The 17360-nt window shown below is 48.3% G+C and overlaps 1 protein-coding gene and 1 long non-coding RNA gene across 3 annotated transcripts in view; one reads left to right on the top strand and one right to left on the bottom strand.

Annotated features, from left to right (window-relative positions):
* Nucleotides 1–4053: 4053 nt before the first annotated feature.
* On the bottom strand, nucleotides 4054–7041 carry LOC107308716. Of its 2 annotated transcripts, none has more exons than XR_004306249.1 (2): nucleotides 6930–7041; nucleotides 4054–4307 (listed from the first exon to the last, which is right to left on the bottom strand). It is a non-coding gene; the product is annotated as an uncharacterized LOC107308716 (long non-coding RNA). The 2 variants fall into 2 exon arrangements; XR_001552876.2 differs by lacking the exon at nucleotides 6930–7041 and adding an exon at nucleotides 4958–6560.
* A 125-nt stretch (nucleotides 7042–7166) lies between these two features.
* The window catches only part of SMARCD3 (SWI/SNF related, matrix associated, actin dependent regulator of chromatin, subfamily d, member 3), a 59290-nt gene continuing 49096 nt past the window's right edge, over nucleotides 7167–17360 (top strand). Inside the window, exon 1 of the mRNA XM_015852799.2 lies at nucleotides 7167–7373. Coding sequence (XP_015708285.1) covers nucleotides 7296–7373 — 78 coding nt within the window. The 5' untranslated portion in view covers nucleotides 7167–7295. The remainder of the gene's footprint in view (nucleotides 7374–17360) is intronic.

Raw genomic sequence — 17360 nt, 5'->3', positions numbered from 1 at the left:
CTCAGGCTTGTTTAGCAGTAGAGTTTCTGGTTGTTTTAAAAATTTTTTTAAAAAATAATTACTATTATTACTTATCCCACTCAGCTCCATTGTGCTCCCAGACTGTTGTGATTTTATTCACCTAATAACTGTTCTGCTAGTGCAGCTGAAATGAGAGGTGAATTTATTACTGTATGCCAAGATTGCTCTGTTCTCCTTCTTTGGTTATGTGCCTCCCGCAGTCTCTCTGTGCTTCCTAAGATTGTCACGTCTCACATATTTTTGTATATGAATGCATCCCTCAGTATTTACTCATTATTGATTTGCTCAAACTATAGATTCTTTTCAAACCATTTCAGTGAGACCAGGATATAATCAAAGCATTATTAATCGGAAGGGGCTTTCAAAAATATATTTTCCTAATAAGGAAAGAGGAAATCCAGTTTGTTTTCCTATGTTGCAGATGGGCAAAAACACTCTGGGCAGTTGCACTGCTGTAATCCTAAGGGAAAATAAAATAACTGAGCATGAGGAGGACATAAATGGTAAATGGGATAAAAGAGTTGTGTAAGTTTACTAATTTAGTGGATTTCTGGCTAATTTTCAGCAAAAAGGAATAAGTGTGTCTTATTTAACGGGACTTCAGTGAAGCCCTTGAGACAGCACTATCTGAAAACGTAGCTGAGATTCAGGAGGCAGGGAATCATAGAAGAATGGCAAGGCAGGTAAGAAAAATGAAGCAAAAGGCATTGCTTGCTATTCAGGAATGATCTTTGCTGTAATGGCATTTGATATTTTTCACTAGAACCCATGGCACAAATAACAGGAAGCGTAGCAATGAAAAGTGTTGATGCAAACTATACAGGGACTGTTGAAGCAGGAGACTCAGTTATCACACTGAACTGAATGATTCTGAAGACCAACAAGCAGAAATCAGTCTCTGATGAGAGTGCAGCTCACAGCTGTGCTCTAAAGGGCTGGTAGCAGCAGTCAGCACTGCGAGCTGAAGGCTTTCCTAATGGCAGTGAGACAAACAACCCTGTGTATTGCTGCACATGTACTGCAGCGGAATTTGCAGTTGTCACTGTCATAATGTTGTGGAAAGTGGTTGTGAATCATGGAAAGTTTCACAGAGGGTTGTGCTGGTAAGAGAAGTATCAATGCCACACCACTATAGGTGTGCCTTTCAGAATATAGGTATGGTGCTGTTTACCTGTGCTCTGGGTAGATTAACCAGGACTTAAGAAAACTTGATGAAATGATAGAAGTGGGCATTTCTGTTTGAAGAGACCACCTATGGGCCTCACTTGTTTAGCCTGGCAAAGGGCGACAGTGTGGGTTGTGACTGCTGTCCGTAAATGAATGCCCCAAGCTGGAAATGTTAGGCTTAAGAAAGGCCAAAGTTGATGAAAGAACAAATGACAAATAGTCAGACAGACTTAAAAAGTCATTCTGAGATCTTTTTTTTTTTAAGCAGTTGTCCAATAAGACCGAGGCTTAAAGTGCAGTGCAGTAAATGTCTGTCTATGATGTGGCTGCTGTTGATTATACAGCACCAGCCTTACTGGCCTAGCAATTCCCTCCTCTGTGTTTGGTCCATCTGTGACTGTGAGTGAATCCTTCATGGTGCTGCCACCAAACACACCCCAACACATCACTCTCATCAGGTACCATAAAGTACCTGCCTTTTTTTTTTGGTCTAGGGGGCAGTAGATGGAGATTATTAGGGATCTTTTTCTCCCTGCTGTTGTCTGTGATTACTCTTACGATAATCAGGTCATATGTTTTTAATTATCTCCTTACTTCTGCAGTTACGTTTGGAAACTATAGAAAAACAAACTTTTTTTTTTTTTTTTTTTTTTTTTTTTTTTTTTTTTTTTTTTTTACTTTTATTTATTCTTTACTGCCTCTACTTCAAGCCTTTTTTTCTTTATGCTTGCTACAAATTGTTCATTGGATTTCTTCATTGCAAATAGATTTAAGAACCCAGTGGAAAGGTCTAACGTGAAGTGATATGTCTATAGACAGTAATGCAGAATGGTAGTTGAAGGTCAAGGAAAATGTGAAAGGCTGCAGTATAAGAGCTGTATGGTACCTGGTAAGTTTCAAGGGGAACTGGCAGCGGTCACATACGTGTCCTTTTTCTACAACCAAAACTTTAAGGGACCCTTTTTGATCACCTTACACTTGTTTTGAAGCAGATCTGTGAAGCTAATCAAGGCAAACCACTCTGGGTAGAGAAGGTCACATCTTTGTCTCACTAAATTCCATGCAGTTTATGGAGGCAAATGGGCAAATGGGGTGAAAGAAACCATTGGGAATCAGCTCATCACCTGACCTGCTCCACGTCAGAATCAGCATCAGCTGCATCACTCAAAGCAGATGCTTGTCTGACATCTTCCTAAAGACCTTCAGTTATAGAGGTCATAGAATCATAGAATCCTTAGGGTTGGGAAGGACCTCCAAAGGCTGTTCAATACAGCTCCCCTGTATAAACAGGGACACCACAGCTGAATCAGGTTGTTCAGGGCCTGATCCAGCCTCAGCCTGAAAGTCTCCAGGGATGGGGCATCAACCATATATCTGAGCAACCTGTTCCAGTGCCTCACCATCCTCACTGCAATAGATTTTTTCCTTGTATCCAACCTAAATCTGCCATCTTTGAGTTTAAATCCATCCCTGTTGGAAAAAATATCCCAGAACATTTCTACTTTTACTGCTGTACTCTTCTTTCATATCTGAATCTTCCTGGGAGAAATTGCAATCTGTTAGTTCTTGCACTGTGAATATGCAGAGTAGCTCTTCTCCATATTTGCAGCAGCCTTGTGGCTGTTTCTCCTTTGTCTGTCTATGCAGCTGTTGATTCATGGCTCGGTCTGAAAGCCTGCGCTCTTTCTGATTGCATTATGTCCTGCTCTTTCAAACTACATGCCCAGCTTTTGGGGATTTTAGTTCTGATTCTCTCTCACAACATACCTGTGACCACTGCAAACCATATCTTGCTAGGAAATCTAACCAGCATGCTCTCTAGTTCATTATCTATATTGTTAATGGGGATATTGAATAATTCTGAACTCAGGAACAGGTTACCATTTCTTTAGAATATGCAGAACCTCCATCTCAGGATATTTTCTGTCTCTGTTTTTTGTTCAATACTGCATAAATCCCAAAACTGTTGAGAATACCAGAGATGAGATGCTGGGTGGCAGCCCTGCTGGAGGAGATTTGGGGGTTTTGATTGACAGCAAGTTGAACATGAGCCAACAGAGTGCCCGGGTGGCCATCATGGCAGCCTACAGCTCTTCATGGTGGTCCTACAGCCCCTCGTGGTCCTGCAGCTCCCACAGGGCACAAACAGGCAGCACTGAGCTCTGCTCTCTGCCTGGGGGAACAGCATGGAGCTGTCATGGGAGTCAGGTGGAGGTGAGGGAAAGGCTGTGCCCACAGCCTGATGGGCAGGAGTTCAAGAAGCCTCTGGACAGTGGTCTCCAACACAGGGTCTGATTTGTGTGCGGTTCTGTGTTGAGCTGGGGGTTGCACTCAGTGACCCCTGCAGGTCCCTTCCAACTCTGGGTGTTTTATGATACTATGCTTTAAGTTTCTGAGCCTAAGTGAAAATCGGATGAGAGAAACCAGCCCTTTTAGAGCAATCTTGATGTATTTCTTTAACTACTATTGATTAAAAAATCAAATGCAGATGCAAACATATTCCTCCCCTCCCACAACTTGTGTTTCTGCTTTTTTACCCCGACCAGCATAGCTGAAAATAGCAAAGAAGTAAAAACAAACTAAGCAAATTTGTGGGAGAAAAGATGGCTTCCTACAGCCCAGATAAGGAGGACGAATGTCAGCTTTCCTTGAAACCTGAGTAAAGTGAATAAAGGACATGGCACAAAGTGAGGCTGAAGGGAGCGATGGAGGGATGGAGAGGAACACAAGCACTGCAGGGTCCGTCCGTGCCGCTGCCATCAGGGCCAGACATGGCAGGCAGCTGCAGGGCAGCTGTGGCAGCTGGGAAAGGGAGAGAATTGGGTTGAGCCAGACAGCTTTAAAAAACAACAGCAGCAAATTCCGTTGGTTTTCTACACTTCTGAAAGAAAATACACGGGGGGAAATAGGGGAAAAAATGAATTTCAAGTAAAATGGTATGGTTTTTCTCTGGAGAGAAGACACGCGCTGTAACCTGCGTCCATTTGTTGTGTGAGTGCATTTTACACGAGTCTCCCTTCACAATATTGTGGGAGTGGAAGAATCGCAGAAATCAATGTAACTGTCATCGAGGTGATGCTGGGCCGGTCGGTTCCATCCAGCTGTACCGCGGCCTGCGACTGCGAAAAGGGAAAAAGAAAAGCGAGTTACAGTGTTTCCTGTAGGACTTTGTGAGCTACAGTTACTAAGCGCAGAGTGTTACTGGTCCATAACCGTTGTCCTTTCAGTCTCGTTACGTGTAAGGCTACAGTGTGTCCGCAGCTCCCTCCTTTCCTGGAGGCCGACCTGCTTCTCCGACGCTCTTTGTACCTCTCCCCATAGAGCTGGGAACATCCCCATAGAGGACAATCCTTATTCTGTTGTATTCACTTGAAATCCGGTGACGCTTCGCCCCCATCCCGCAGGATGCCGCCTCCGGCTGAGCCGGGAGCAGCTGCTCGCGTGGCTTTATCTGGAGCGGATCAAAGCCACGAACAAACCCCACCCTGCGCCCCGACACCCGGCGGACGGCGCCGGCGATTATAGGGACGGACCGCGGGGCGCTGCGGGAATCACCGCCATGTGCCCGGCCACGCCGCCCCTCGGCTCTGCCCGCACGGCGGTCGCGGGCCCGGGGCTCTGCCTGGCGCGGCGTGGGAAGGGTTAATGAATGTCGTGGGAAGGGTTAATGCTGTGGGAAGGGTTAATGCCGTGGGAAGGGTTAATAAGGCCGTTCCCTCCCTCGGCCCGGCCGCCCCCGCCCGCGCGTCCCCTCGAGGCCGCCGCTGACCTTCACGGAGCCGCGCCGGGCATGCGCAGCGCCGCCCGGGGCTCGCGGGACCCTCCATCGGTCCGGCCGCGGCCCAGTCGGGTTCGGCGCGGACCCGGAGGCGGCTCGTCCCGACCCGTCCCGCCGCCCTCCCGTGCTCGCGGCTGGCGCACTCCCTGCCCGTGCCGGGCGCGCCGTGGCCATTCGGTGCCGGCGGTGCTGGCGGAGCAGCGCGGGGGGACTCGAGGGGGGACCGCGCGCCGCGCCGAACCGGAACCGCGCCCTTAGAGCGCCGGGCCCGATCCGAGGCCTCGGGGCCGACGGGCTCCGTCCGGCGAACACTGACTGCGCCCTTCGCGGGCGGGGCCGCGGCTCACGAGATGCCGCCGCTTCTAGCGGGCGTTTGCCCGGAGCCTTCCCGGTGACACGCACGTTCCACTCGGTGCCGTTCCGTTAGGAGCGGGAATAGCGGCGGATGCGGTTTGTGTCGGCGGCGCCGCTGCAGGGGGAGCGATGTGTCCCTGCGCAGCGCAGCCCGCAGAAAGGCGGCACGTCGGCTGCCGGGAGCAGTAACGGGCTCACGGATGGGGCTCGTGGCACCGCGTGCTTTGGGGACCGCAGCCTCGCAGGCGCGGGGCAGCGCCGCCGTGCTGACACACACACACAGCTCGGTGCCGGATCCCACGTGCGGCCGGGTCGGGTCGTTCGGAGCCGCAGCAGCAGCTCGGTCCGTGCCCCGAACGAGGCTGCGCTGCTGCGCTGGGTGTGTCCGAGGGAGCGGAAGGGGGAGGGCGCTGAGAGCAGCCCCCACACGCCCAAACGCTGTCATTGCTGCGCTATCCTACACGGCGCTGCCTGGGCCGGGGTCACCTTGAACATCAGCAGAGGCTGCTCCTCAGTCCCCGCGCACACGATGCCGTGTGTTCGCCATGGGCTGCTCCTCGCTGCTGCCCGATTCAGTGTCTTTTTGGTGCTTGTTTTTAACCACTGGGTGAGAGCAGCGATTTTATTCAATTCAGGTTCCCTTCTGATTCCCTTCTACTTGCAGCCTTGCCAAAAAATTCAGAGTCTATAGACATCAATCTCAAGGAGAGGAACAGAACAAACCCCTCTGGCAACACCTCTATCAATGTATCAGGCGGACGGGAGGCAGCCGCCCCCTCCAGCCGCACACACCGCGGTGAGCAGAGCCCCACGGCCACGCCGCTGTGCCGTCATGGAGGCGGCCCCGCCGCTGTGCACCGCAGAGCCGTTATTGCCGCTGTGCACCGCAGAGCCGTTATTACTGCTCTCCATCACGGAGGGGCCGCCGAGAAGCGCTGCAGAGGCCCCTTCCCCCCCGATGGGCCGCGGGGTCTCGTGGTGCCGCGCGGGGCTGTGCACGAGGAGCCGCGAGCTGCGGCAGCACAACGGCGAGCTGCGGGGATCGCGGCGTCTGCAGCCGTCAGTCACACGGGGCGTAGCGGGGCCGGAGAGCCCCGGACAGATCGCCCCGGGCGGGGCCGCCGCCATACTGCCATGCTGCCATACTGCCATACATCCATACTGCCATACTGCCATACTGCCATACATCCATACTGCCATACATCCATACTGCCATACTGCCATACTGCCATACTGCCGTGCTGCCATACATCCATACTGCCATACTGCCATACTGCCGTGCTGCCGTGCTGCTATGCCGCTATGCCGCCCCCGCTGCTCGCACGCCCCCCATCCCTTCTCCCCCGCTCCGTCCCTGCCCGCTCCCGTCTCTCCGCCTCCCGCCGCCTCTTCTCGCCGCAGGGGCCGTTCTCATCCTGGCGCTGGAATCGCCGCCAGCGAATGTTTGCCCGCTGCCGGCGGTCCCCGGGGACGGGGCCTGGAGCGCGGCGCGGGCGGAGCGCTGCGAACGGGGGGAGCCATTGTTTCTCCCCGCTCTCCCGCCGCATATTGTAATGGGAAAACTCCCCGGGAGCCGAGGCCGCCCCCTCCCCCTTGCCCCAGAATTTACCATCCCCTGCGCCGAGGAGGAGCGGCTGCGGCTCCGCCGCGAAAGGCCGGGACGTGTTTTCAATCTGCCTGGCTCTTATCTCGGGTGTTTGGACAGAGAGGTTTAAAAAGCGGGATTTTCTGTCCCCGCAGAGTAAACACGCAGAGCCCGGCAGCGCAAACTATTTCTGGCTTATCAGTGGAGGAATGCAGCAGCTGAGGCCGAGCGCGAGTGGGCCGTCAGGAAGGCCCTGAAGGGGCCCCCTCCCCACTCCGCGCTATTAGAAGTGTGAGAGCCCAGCAGGACTCAGAGGGGAGAGTTGGAGAAAAAGGCAGAAAAGGGAAAGAAAGAGGAAGAGAGAGAGTGAGAGAGGCTGAGCAGACCCCGATGGCTACAGACGAAGTTACAGGAGGGGCTCGCAAAGCTACGAAAAGCAAACTTTTTGAGTTTCTGGTCCATGGGGTGGTGAGTCGGGAAAGTTAGCGAGCTGCTGGCTCCGGATCGAGGGATGAGTGCAGAGCGGAGGCTGCGCCGGGCTGGAGCGGCCCCTGCTGCGCGCCCGTGGGGCGCCGCTCCCCGCCTCGCCCGGGAGCCGCGGGGCCGCCGGTGCACACGATGTGACCGATTCGTTGCTATACGGCTTTGTCTGGGGGGTTGCGTGCTGTGATTGCTGCTTTGATTCTCCGTGCTTGGTGAATAGCGTGCTCCCGAGCCTCGTCACGGTGCGGGATCTGCACCGCGTCTGACCCAAACGGGCTCGTAGGACACTTTGTTCTGTAAGCAAACTTGTGTTTTGAAAAGCAATTCTGATGCTGGTCCGACGCGGCCGTGTGGCGCTGCCTCTGGTTCTCGTCTCCAGCCTTGGCTCTGATGTATCCGCTGGCTACTTAACAGGTGACTTTCAGGGGCTTGGAGAGATTAGCGCTGCGGATCTCTGCCAGGCGATGGGCGCTCACCCACGAGGGAACGTCAGGTTGCCGCGCTTAATTAAAGGAATCACTCAGGTCTTTAAAAAATCGCCAGCTTTTGTTTAAGGAATCAGGTTTTTGATCTCCATTTAAGGGGATACGCTAACCTTGTTTTGCTGCCAGGAGAAACGATGTTCTTTAAATGACTGATGGTTGAAAGCGACCACCATTTATAGCATTCGGATGTCTCGTGCTGATACACTTTTAAGGAAATAAGACCCAGGAAACGCAGATATAGCTCAGATGGAGACAGTCCCTGCGTGTTTTCTCTCCTGAGCGTTCTGGCACCTTCTGTGACACCTTTTTGAAGACATCCGCTGCGTGTTCCTGTACAAAGGAATCTCGGGAGCTCGCTGCAGGCCTCTGGGTTGTCCCCATAATTCAGGCTTGCTCCAAATGTATTGGATCTTTCTTGTGTACTGCAGAGCCTGGCTATGATGAGCTTGCAGGGTGAAGGACTTTTAGATGGCATTCTGCTCCCTGAGAGCAGTGAGCAGGCAGAGCGGTGCCGATGTACATCAGCAGTCTGTGGCTGGATGGGCAGATATGACAGAAGCAGGTGTGCGGATCTGTGGCAGTAGCTGTGCTGTGAACACGTGTGTTGGTTAAGATGGTCTGGCTCAGGGTGGCTGTAGCTGGGTGGCCGCAGGCATCCCGGGAGGGCTGTGCACGAGGGTAGCTGTTTCTTTTTCCAAGGCTTCTGTTGGCACAACACTGCTCTTCCTTTGGTATTTCCAAGAGTTGCTAAGACAGTTGGATGACCCTGCTTCTTTCCCATGTAGATGTGAAAGGAGCCTGCTGGCCTCTTAAGCATGAGAAATGTTAATTCATACCAGAATTAATGCAGCAGAACTTGTTTCCATTAGTTATTTGGGTGCTAGAAAAGTCTGACTTGTCTGCACTGCCTGTTTCTCCATGAGAGGCGTCTCACTTGGTATCCACATTGCCTGAGTACCTGCATCTGGTTGTTACCTTTCCACTGCCTGTCAGGGGAAACAGAGCTTCTTGTCCATCACTCTTTGCCTGAGCTCCTCTTGTAGGACCCTCTGCGCCCCTCCATGATTATTTCCTTTGGTTCTGCTTTTGCTTCCGTGTTTGTTCTTCACTTCTAGTTTCTTCCTGACCTCAGGCTCATTTTGGTCAAAACAGGTTGAGGCAGCCAGTCTTCCATTGCTTACAAAAGACCCAAAGTTGCAACTTCATTTACCTGTTTACATATCCTATCGAATAAAAGAACGAGCCGTTACCCCGAGTGCAGATATTGCAGCCTCATCACCGCACGCGGCCTGTCTGCATCTGAATCAATTCCTTGAAGATTCAAGTTGAAGAGTAAAGTTTTCCAGCATGCCTTGGAATCAGGTTATGCCTCCACTCCAGGGAAAATCTCCTCTTCAGATTACTGGGTTTTTTTGTTCTCTCTTTGGCAAAATGATCTCTCTTGATTACTGCAGGTATTGTTATCGTTATTGTTTCATTTTCAGAAATGGGAGTGTATAAGCAGGGATAGAATGCCATGAGAAAAAAATGTACTGTTTGAAGAATTAAATAGAAAGGAGAATTTTGCACTATTTACTGAGAGCTGTTAGATTTTGGGTTTATTTGATCTTTCTGAAAACATGTGTTTCTCTGCTAAGGTCACTTCGCCCTTTGCTCTTGTGTGTTTCATCTTGCCTTTGTTCTTTCCCATGCTGCCAGCTCAGAAGAGATCTTCTTCCCTTTGTGTGGTTCAGATAGGATCCCTCTGTGCTGTCAGATCTCAGTGGTGAGAAGCCTCAGGTGTGATACTTCGCCCTGCTGGAGTAGTTTGTTACACCTCTGCTGAGCAGTTCTTTTCAAAAGACCGCCTTTCTTTCAGTTATTCCTTAGATTTCTCTAACTCCTGGTCTGTTGATCAGGGCCTCACACGCTGTATCTGTGGGAAGAGGGATTTTTTGCACAGGCTTCATCATCCTTCACTGTCACTTTCGCCCCTCTGCTCTATTTCCAGAACTGTTATGGATAAATTCAGCTTTAATGACCACCTTTATGCCTATATGTTTTTTCCTGATGTGTTTTCTACTGTCCAGCAGTACACTTCAGGCTGCCCTTGTGACATCTCACTCTGAGTATCTACTTGTTGACCCAAACCAAATTGTTAATTCCTGTAGGGTGATCCTCAGTTTCTCCCATGTCAGTTTCTCTGTTGTCTGTGTCCCTTCACTGGGTGTTGTCTTTGTCTTTTTTTTCTTTCTCAAATACGGATCTTCACGTATAACCTTGAGAAGATCCGTAGCACGTATTTTGTCAAAGCTCTTGTCCAGACTTGTGTCCTTTTGCGACTCAGTTGCAGAAATCTTCCCATCTTTGGTGCTTGTACTGTGGACTTTGCTGCATTATCTTCACTCAGGAGGCAGCTGAGCGGTTCATTTTCTTGTGTGGTTGTTTTGACCCTTTTTGTTCTGTATCTCTGTCCTTTTTCTGTTCCCACTTTGTCTTCCTTCCAAAACCAATCTGTTTGAGTTTTGTTCACAAGCTGTGCCTATGGAAGTCCTGGACTCTTTGTCAGCTATTGGGACTTTCCTGTACTTACCATATACCTCTTAGTTCATATCACCTTCTGTGTATAGGGATCTAGTTCTTTGCCCTCTGTGTTGTGCGTGGGTTGCTCTTCCTCTTAATGTGAGTCCTTACGCATATTTATGTTCTGCTAATAAGTGATTTCTTATGGTTCCTGCTGATCTCTACACTTGAATAGTCATTATACCTCACTATTGTTAATGTATACAAACACATACATCACTTGTGTAACTTCTTTTTTGATCTCCATTCTTTTTATTGTGTGATTGTCCACCTCTCAAATCTGCTCATACAGTTTGACAGTAAGTTGAGGAGCCGTCTTACATGAAACAGCATTTAGTGCAGTGCATGAAGGGTCTCAAAGCATGCCATGATGTAAACAAATAATTAATACAGCAATTAAATAAGTAAAAATATGTTAAAAGATATGTCTGATGTCCCAAAGATGTATACAGAGTCTTTAATAGGTTTAGTAGAGTTATGGAAAAAGGGATGAGCAATGAATTTCATAAATAAATTTTGCATCTCCTTGTACACTGCAGGGTTTAAATGAGGAGAAAGACTTGGATGTCTTTGTGGCTGCAGCCACTGCTACTAAGAAAGCAATTGCTGACTTCATGAAGAAGAGGGTAGTGCAGAAAGTGTTGTAAATCAGTTGGAATATACTCACAAGAATATATATTTTTTTCATGTTGAACATAGTACATATGTGTATTTTCCATAATACCTTGGAATAGAGACTGATTAGGAAAGCTGTAAAGTCTCTGTCACTGGAGGCTGTTAAGAAACTGGTTAAGGAAGTAAATGTCTGTCAAAGATGATGAGGAAAGGAAGAACCGGATGATCTCAAGGATTCATGTTTCAGTATGGCATAAAAGTAGTGTTTATTCTGTTTTAATGGGAAGAGCTAGAGGTGTTTTCCCCCAAATTGAATGATGATTTGTCTTAAGTAGATAAAAGTAATTGTTTCTTTTACATGTGGAAGTCACTACAGCAGAAGTAGCGATGTGAGGAGAATATTAGGCTTGAAAAAAATAACCAAAAACTTTGCAATTTTCATGTTATCATGGATGTAAATACTATCTTGTCAGTGCCCAGACTCCAGAAGGGGTAGAAAAGAGCTTCATGAACAATCACTTTTGAACAGTTTGTTCCGCTGGCCTAATACAGGGTGCTCTGTGCTAGGACGTTGTCAGAGCACCGTTTCTGGAACACAGTCACTGGTTTACTGCATATGCATTTCCTGTTTTATTAAACAAGGGTATGTTTGGGTTGAGCTTAAGGCAGCCTGCGGAATTCAGCATTTGTTTGGGAAGGTACTTGCAGAAGACTGGTAGAGAAAGAACATTGTACAGCATTGAAAAGCATGAGCAAGCGGCCAGCAGGACCGGAGGGCTGCTCTTCTCTCTGAGATAGCTGCAGAAAACTTCACACATAATTAAAATCAAATTATCCTAATTCTTGGTATGCTTTTAATAAGTAGTTAATGAGACTATGCAAAATAAGCTTGTTGCCCACTGTGAAAAGTTCAATATGCTGATAAACAGAGGTACACAGATGTGTCTGGTATGTGAGATGTTTGAGCTGCTCTTCTGTTTTCTTCCAAAAGAAACACCATAGAAACATGAATCCGGTTACAGTGGGTTATTTAGCCCTGAGTCCCCAGGCCCCCAGCCCTGTGGGGAGCAGCAGAAGGGTGCATGGGAGCTGCAAGGCAAAAAAATAGCAACACTTCTTCCAAATGCTCTGCACTTCAGAGCTCTGGAGTTTTCTGACCCAGAGGGGTACTGCATATTTAGTACCTCTGTGAGTTTTATTTGTGGAGATTTGTTTGCTGCTATTTTCTTGAATGCACATAAACTTCTAGCAGACACAGTGTTCTGTGTCAGGAAATTTTTTCTGTTGATCTTATATGAAGACTTGGCTGATGCTACCAGCTGTTAGCTGCTGTCTGCTTCTTGTAAGGGAAGAGTCAGCGAGGACTTGATCAATCTCCTCCTCCTCCATGACGTTGCAGAGCTCTGCACTCCGTCCCCTCCCTAAACCGCTCCTTTTACAGATCGAGATATGTACATATTCTGTCTGTTGTTCCTCACACCAAATCCATTCCGTAGCACATTAGATCACTGCAGTTGATGTGATCTGATTTATTGAACTCAAAGACAGTACATTGGGTTTGCTGGTTTCAATTCCAAAGGCTGTTTTTTTGTTGTTTGGTTTTGAACTGTTTGTATCCTAATGCTTTGTTTGAGGTTCGGTATCTAGTTGTTCTGAGCTCTGAATGGGCACGCATGAAATAGATGTTCACTGAGCTTTGTCCTGAGTTACAGTTCACAGTTCTGTAAATGAAGTATTTAAAGATTTTTTGGATCGCTGTGCACATTTCTCAAAATAGATGGAACTTGGAAGTCACAGCAGTGGAACACTTGGACCCTATTTCTAGGATGTGAGTGCTTTTGGAAAATGGAAGGTGAATATGGCAGTGAGCAATAAGAACGAAAATATACAAGTTTCTGCTTGCTAAATTTGTAAAATATTCATTGATATTAAAAACAGGAACCTATATGAGGTCATAACTGTAATTATCGTAGGGCAGGGGAGAAGCTGTCTACAACTTTTTTGTTGTATGAGTCCACTTGGAAATGGCACATTCAGTAGAGCGTTCTCTGTTGGGAAACCATGTGTCATCGTGATTCTGTTGTCATGAGACAGTTATCACCTCAGCTACATTTCTTAGCTGTTACGTAAACTTCTAGTGACCTGTTCTTAGCTCAAGACATCACCTATATCTCCTCTTGCGTGTACCTTAAATAAATTAGCAGCTGCTGTAATGTTATGTTGTAAAGAAAGGTTGCCCACCCAAGGCAGCTCCTATTTTTAGTTTCCAAACTACTCTGTAATTTTTGTTGTTCTTGTGAAAATGTTTGACTTTCTTTGTTAACATGAGGCCTGTAGTTTTTCACTGCTTGCCATCAGAATCCTTTTACATGGTACCAAGGTGGATAGAGTCTTTGCTTTTCAGAACTGTAATTTCTTGTGTGTATGTTCAGTGCTATATTGCACTGCAGTGACTCCCAACTCTCTGTTCAATCCCTTTCTAAGTCTTCTGTAGGTGCCTTTGCTTTTCCTGACATTTTCTTTTCCTTGTACCTATCAGTTCTCCATGTTTTTGTCCTCTCTCTGCTATTTTCAGGCAGCAGCCCTCTTTTTATCTACACCAACATTTTGGCCACTATGATGTTGATGTTGCTTGAGAAAAGCCTTTGCAGTAGAAATTCACAGAAAAGCTCCTCTTCTCTGTTGTTCCATTTCTCCCATCAGAGAGAAGTTCACATCAAGAATGGCTTAGGTTGGAAGGGACCCCAAAGATCATCTGCTTCCAAACCCCTGTTGTGAGAAGTGTTGTCAGCCAGGGCCCCCTCCAGTTTGGCCTTGAACATGGGGCACCCTCAGCTCTCTGGTCAGCCTGTGCCATAGATTCACCACCTCTGCATAAAGAATGATTTCCTCACATCTGACCTAAATCTCCCCTCTTTTGGTTTAAAGCCATTTCCCCTTGTCCTATTACTATTGGACCGTGTACAAAGTTGCTCTACCTCCTGTTTATACTCTTCTTTTAAGTACTGAAAGGCTGCAGTGAGGTCTCCCCAGAGCCTTCTCTTCTCCAGGCTGAACAAACTCTGCTCCCTCAGCCTTTCTCAGTAGGAGAGGTGCTCCAGCCCTCTGAACATCTTTGTGCCCTCCTCTGGATCTGCTCCCACAGCCCCACATTTCTCTGTACTGAGGGCTCCAGCTCTGGACACAGTGCTTGGGGTCTCACAAGGGCAAAGCAGAGGGGGGATGATCTACTCCCTGCCCTGGTGCCACTTCTCTGTTGGTGCAGCTCAGGATGCAGTTGGCCTTCTGGGCTGCAAGTGCGCACTGCTGCCTCGTGTCCAGCTTTTTTTCCATTGAGAGTCCCAAGTCCTTCTCAGCAGGGCTGCTCTCAAAGAGTTTTCCACCAGTCCGTACACGTCTAGGATTGCCCTGACCCAAGAGCAGCACCTTGTTGAAAGTTGTTAGGTTCACATGGGTGAACCTGTTCACTTTTCAAGCTTGTCCAGGTCTGTTTGGATGGCATCCCTTCCTTCTGTTGTATCAGCTGCACCACTCAGCCTGGTGTCATCTACAAACTTGCTGAGAGTGCACTCAATCCCAGCATCCATGTTATTGATAAAGATATTGATGATGAGTTGTGTCCCCCACTGGTCAGTGCTGGGACTGATACTCTTTAGTATCTTCAACAAGGCCATTGACAGTGGGGTCAAGTGCACTCTCAGCAACGTTGCTGCTGACACCAGTATTTGCAGTGCAGTTGCTGCATCAGAGGGACAGGTTGCCGTCCAGAGGGACCTAGATGGAATTGATCAGCAGGCCCATGTGAACCTCATGAGGTTCAACAAATCCAAATGCCAAATCTTGCTCCTGGGTTGAGGCAGCCCGCGCTACCAATACAAGCTGGGGAGGTGAGAGGATTGAGCACAGCCCTGCTGAAAAAGACCTAGGCATACTGGTGGATGGAAGGCTGGATATGAGCCAGCAATGTGTCCTTGTCGCCCCAAAAGCCAACCGTATCCTGGTCTGCATCAAAGGAAGTGAGGCCAGCAGGTCAGGGAGGTGATGCTACCCCTCTGCTCTGCACTGTGAGGCTTCACCTGGAGCACTGTGTCCAGATGTGGAGTCATTGGTATGGAAGAGACGTGAACCTGTTGGAGTGCGTCCAGAGGAGGGCCACAAAAATGCTCCCAGGGATTGAACTCTTCTCCTGTGAGGACAGGCTGAGAGAGCTGGGGCTGTGCAGCCTGGGGAAGAGAAGGCTGCAAGGTGACCTGAGGGCAGCCTTCAGTATCTAGAGGGTTCTACAGAAAGGAGACCGACTCTTCAGCATGGTCTGTGGTGATAGAACAAAGGGAAATTGCTTCAAGCTTAAGGAGGGCAGATTGAGTTTGGATATCAGGAAAAGGTTGTTTACAGTGATGGTGGTGAGGCACTGGGACAGGCTGCTCGGAGTCCTGGGGGACTTTCAAGGCAAGGCTGGATCAGGACCTGGGCAACCTGATCTAGCTGTGGTGTCCCTGTGCAGTGCAGGAGAATTGGACTGAATGGCTTTTAAAGGTCCCTTCCAACTTCTAAGGATTCTATGATTCAAAGAATACCAATCCCAAGACAGACACCTGCTCGTCACTGGCCTCCCCTGGACATAGAGCCATTGACCACAACTCTCTGGCTGCAGTTACATTCAAATAATTCTTTATCTACTAGATAGTCAACTCTTCAAATCCTCTCTCTCCAATTTAGAGATGAGTGTGGTATTGAACCAAATCAAAAGCCTTGCAGAAGTCCTGGGAGATGACATCAGTTGCCCTTCTTTTGTCCACTGATGCTGTCATATCATCACAGAAGGCCACCAGACTGGTCAGGCACAATCTGCCCTTGGTGAAGCCATGCTGGCTGTTGTGGATTGTCTCCTTGTCTTGCATGTCCTTTAATGTAGCTTCCAGGAGCACGTGCTCCATGACCTTCCCAAGCTCTGACATGAAGTTCCCTGGCCTGCAGTTCCCCAGGTCTTTCTTTATCCCCGTCTTAAAAATGGGAGGGAAGTCACTGGGACCTTCACCTGACAGCTGTGACTTTTCAAATGTGATGGAGTGTAGCTTGGACAAGAGACAGATCCTTATCCATAGCCAGTGGTACTTCATAGACCTCTTTCAAGAGACATAATAGTACAGCAATATTCTTTAGTATCATGACAACTTTTTTTTATATGTCAACATTGTGAAAAAGTCCATGTGTTGTCTGCTACTGCCTTCTCTTGCATGTGTGTTTGAGAGCAAAACCAACCTTTAGGTAAGATAAAGTACTCTTTTTATGAAGGTTTAAATAGAGAAAGCATTTCCATCTCTGTTGGGTGCCTGGTAGGTTTTCAGTGGGGAAATGTACACTGCACAGTGAGGAATATTTTATCTACATATCTATCTACATATTTATCTACATATGGGTACATAGGGTTATCTACATATGATGTAGGGTTCGAGAGTATGAGGAGTTAAGGGAAGGTGTGAGGCACGTGAAGGGGTGAGTCAGATGAGCTGTCCACAATGCTGCAGCACTTGCTAGAGCTGACTCCTTCTTCTGTTTTGTCCTTTCAGTACTTGAATATATTAATGAAGGAAAATGAAAGAAGTTCACAGATGTCAGACTTTGATCAAGATCAGGCCTGGCTTGCTGATCTCATTCTCCTGTCTTTAAAGTATTCTTTATGGAATCAGAACAGTGTGCCTGCAGTGTGATCCCTATGGCCAGTCAGCCTCCGTGGGGAATGAAACATAAGATGGCCATGCCCAGGATCTTCACTCTTCTGAATGTATGTCAGATGTCCCAGGATGATCGATAGGCAACAGCAGGCCCTGTTCTTTGGAAGAGGGCCACAATTTGTAGATTGACAGACAACAGAAAGATCATAAATACAAGCTCAAGTGTGAAGCCTGTTCTGGGCCATTTGTTTCTACTGCATCTGCCTGGGTCAGAAAGTGGGAAAGGGTGGAGCCGCTGTGTTCCAGCAGTCTTCATAGTTCAATGTTTATGAGAGAAAATGTTTTCAGCTCTGCACAGAGCCTCCATTTTGTGTGTTTGCTGCCTCCTGCTGCTTCTGTTCTCAGCAGCCATACCCATACTCAGTCCCCTCTGTGAATACTTGCTGGAGCCCGCTTGGCTGGCTGTGCTGCACTGTCTTCCCTCAACCTTCCCTCTCTGTGCAAACCAATTATAACCATTGGTTCTTCGGTGATCATTTCCGTTCTTTCTTCCTTCCTTTTCCTTTAGGCATCCAGACACAGGGAATATCTAAGACTTGTAATGACCTGGGAGGGCACTGAGCCGGGGCTTTGGG

The sequence above is a fragment of the Coturnix japonica genome, chromosome 2 (assembly GCF_001577835.2).
Source record: "Coturnix japonica isolate 7356 chromosome 2, Coturnix japonica 2.1, whole genome shotgun sequence".
Classification (NCBI taxonomy): Eukaryota; Metazoa; Chordata; class Aves; order Galliformes; family Phasianidae; genus Coturnix; species Coturnix japonica.
Note: the sequence above shows the minus strand (reverse complement) of the source record. Positions and strands in the feature narration are given on the sequence as shown.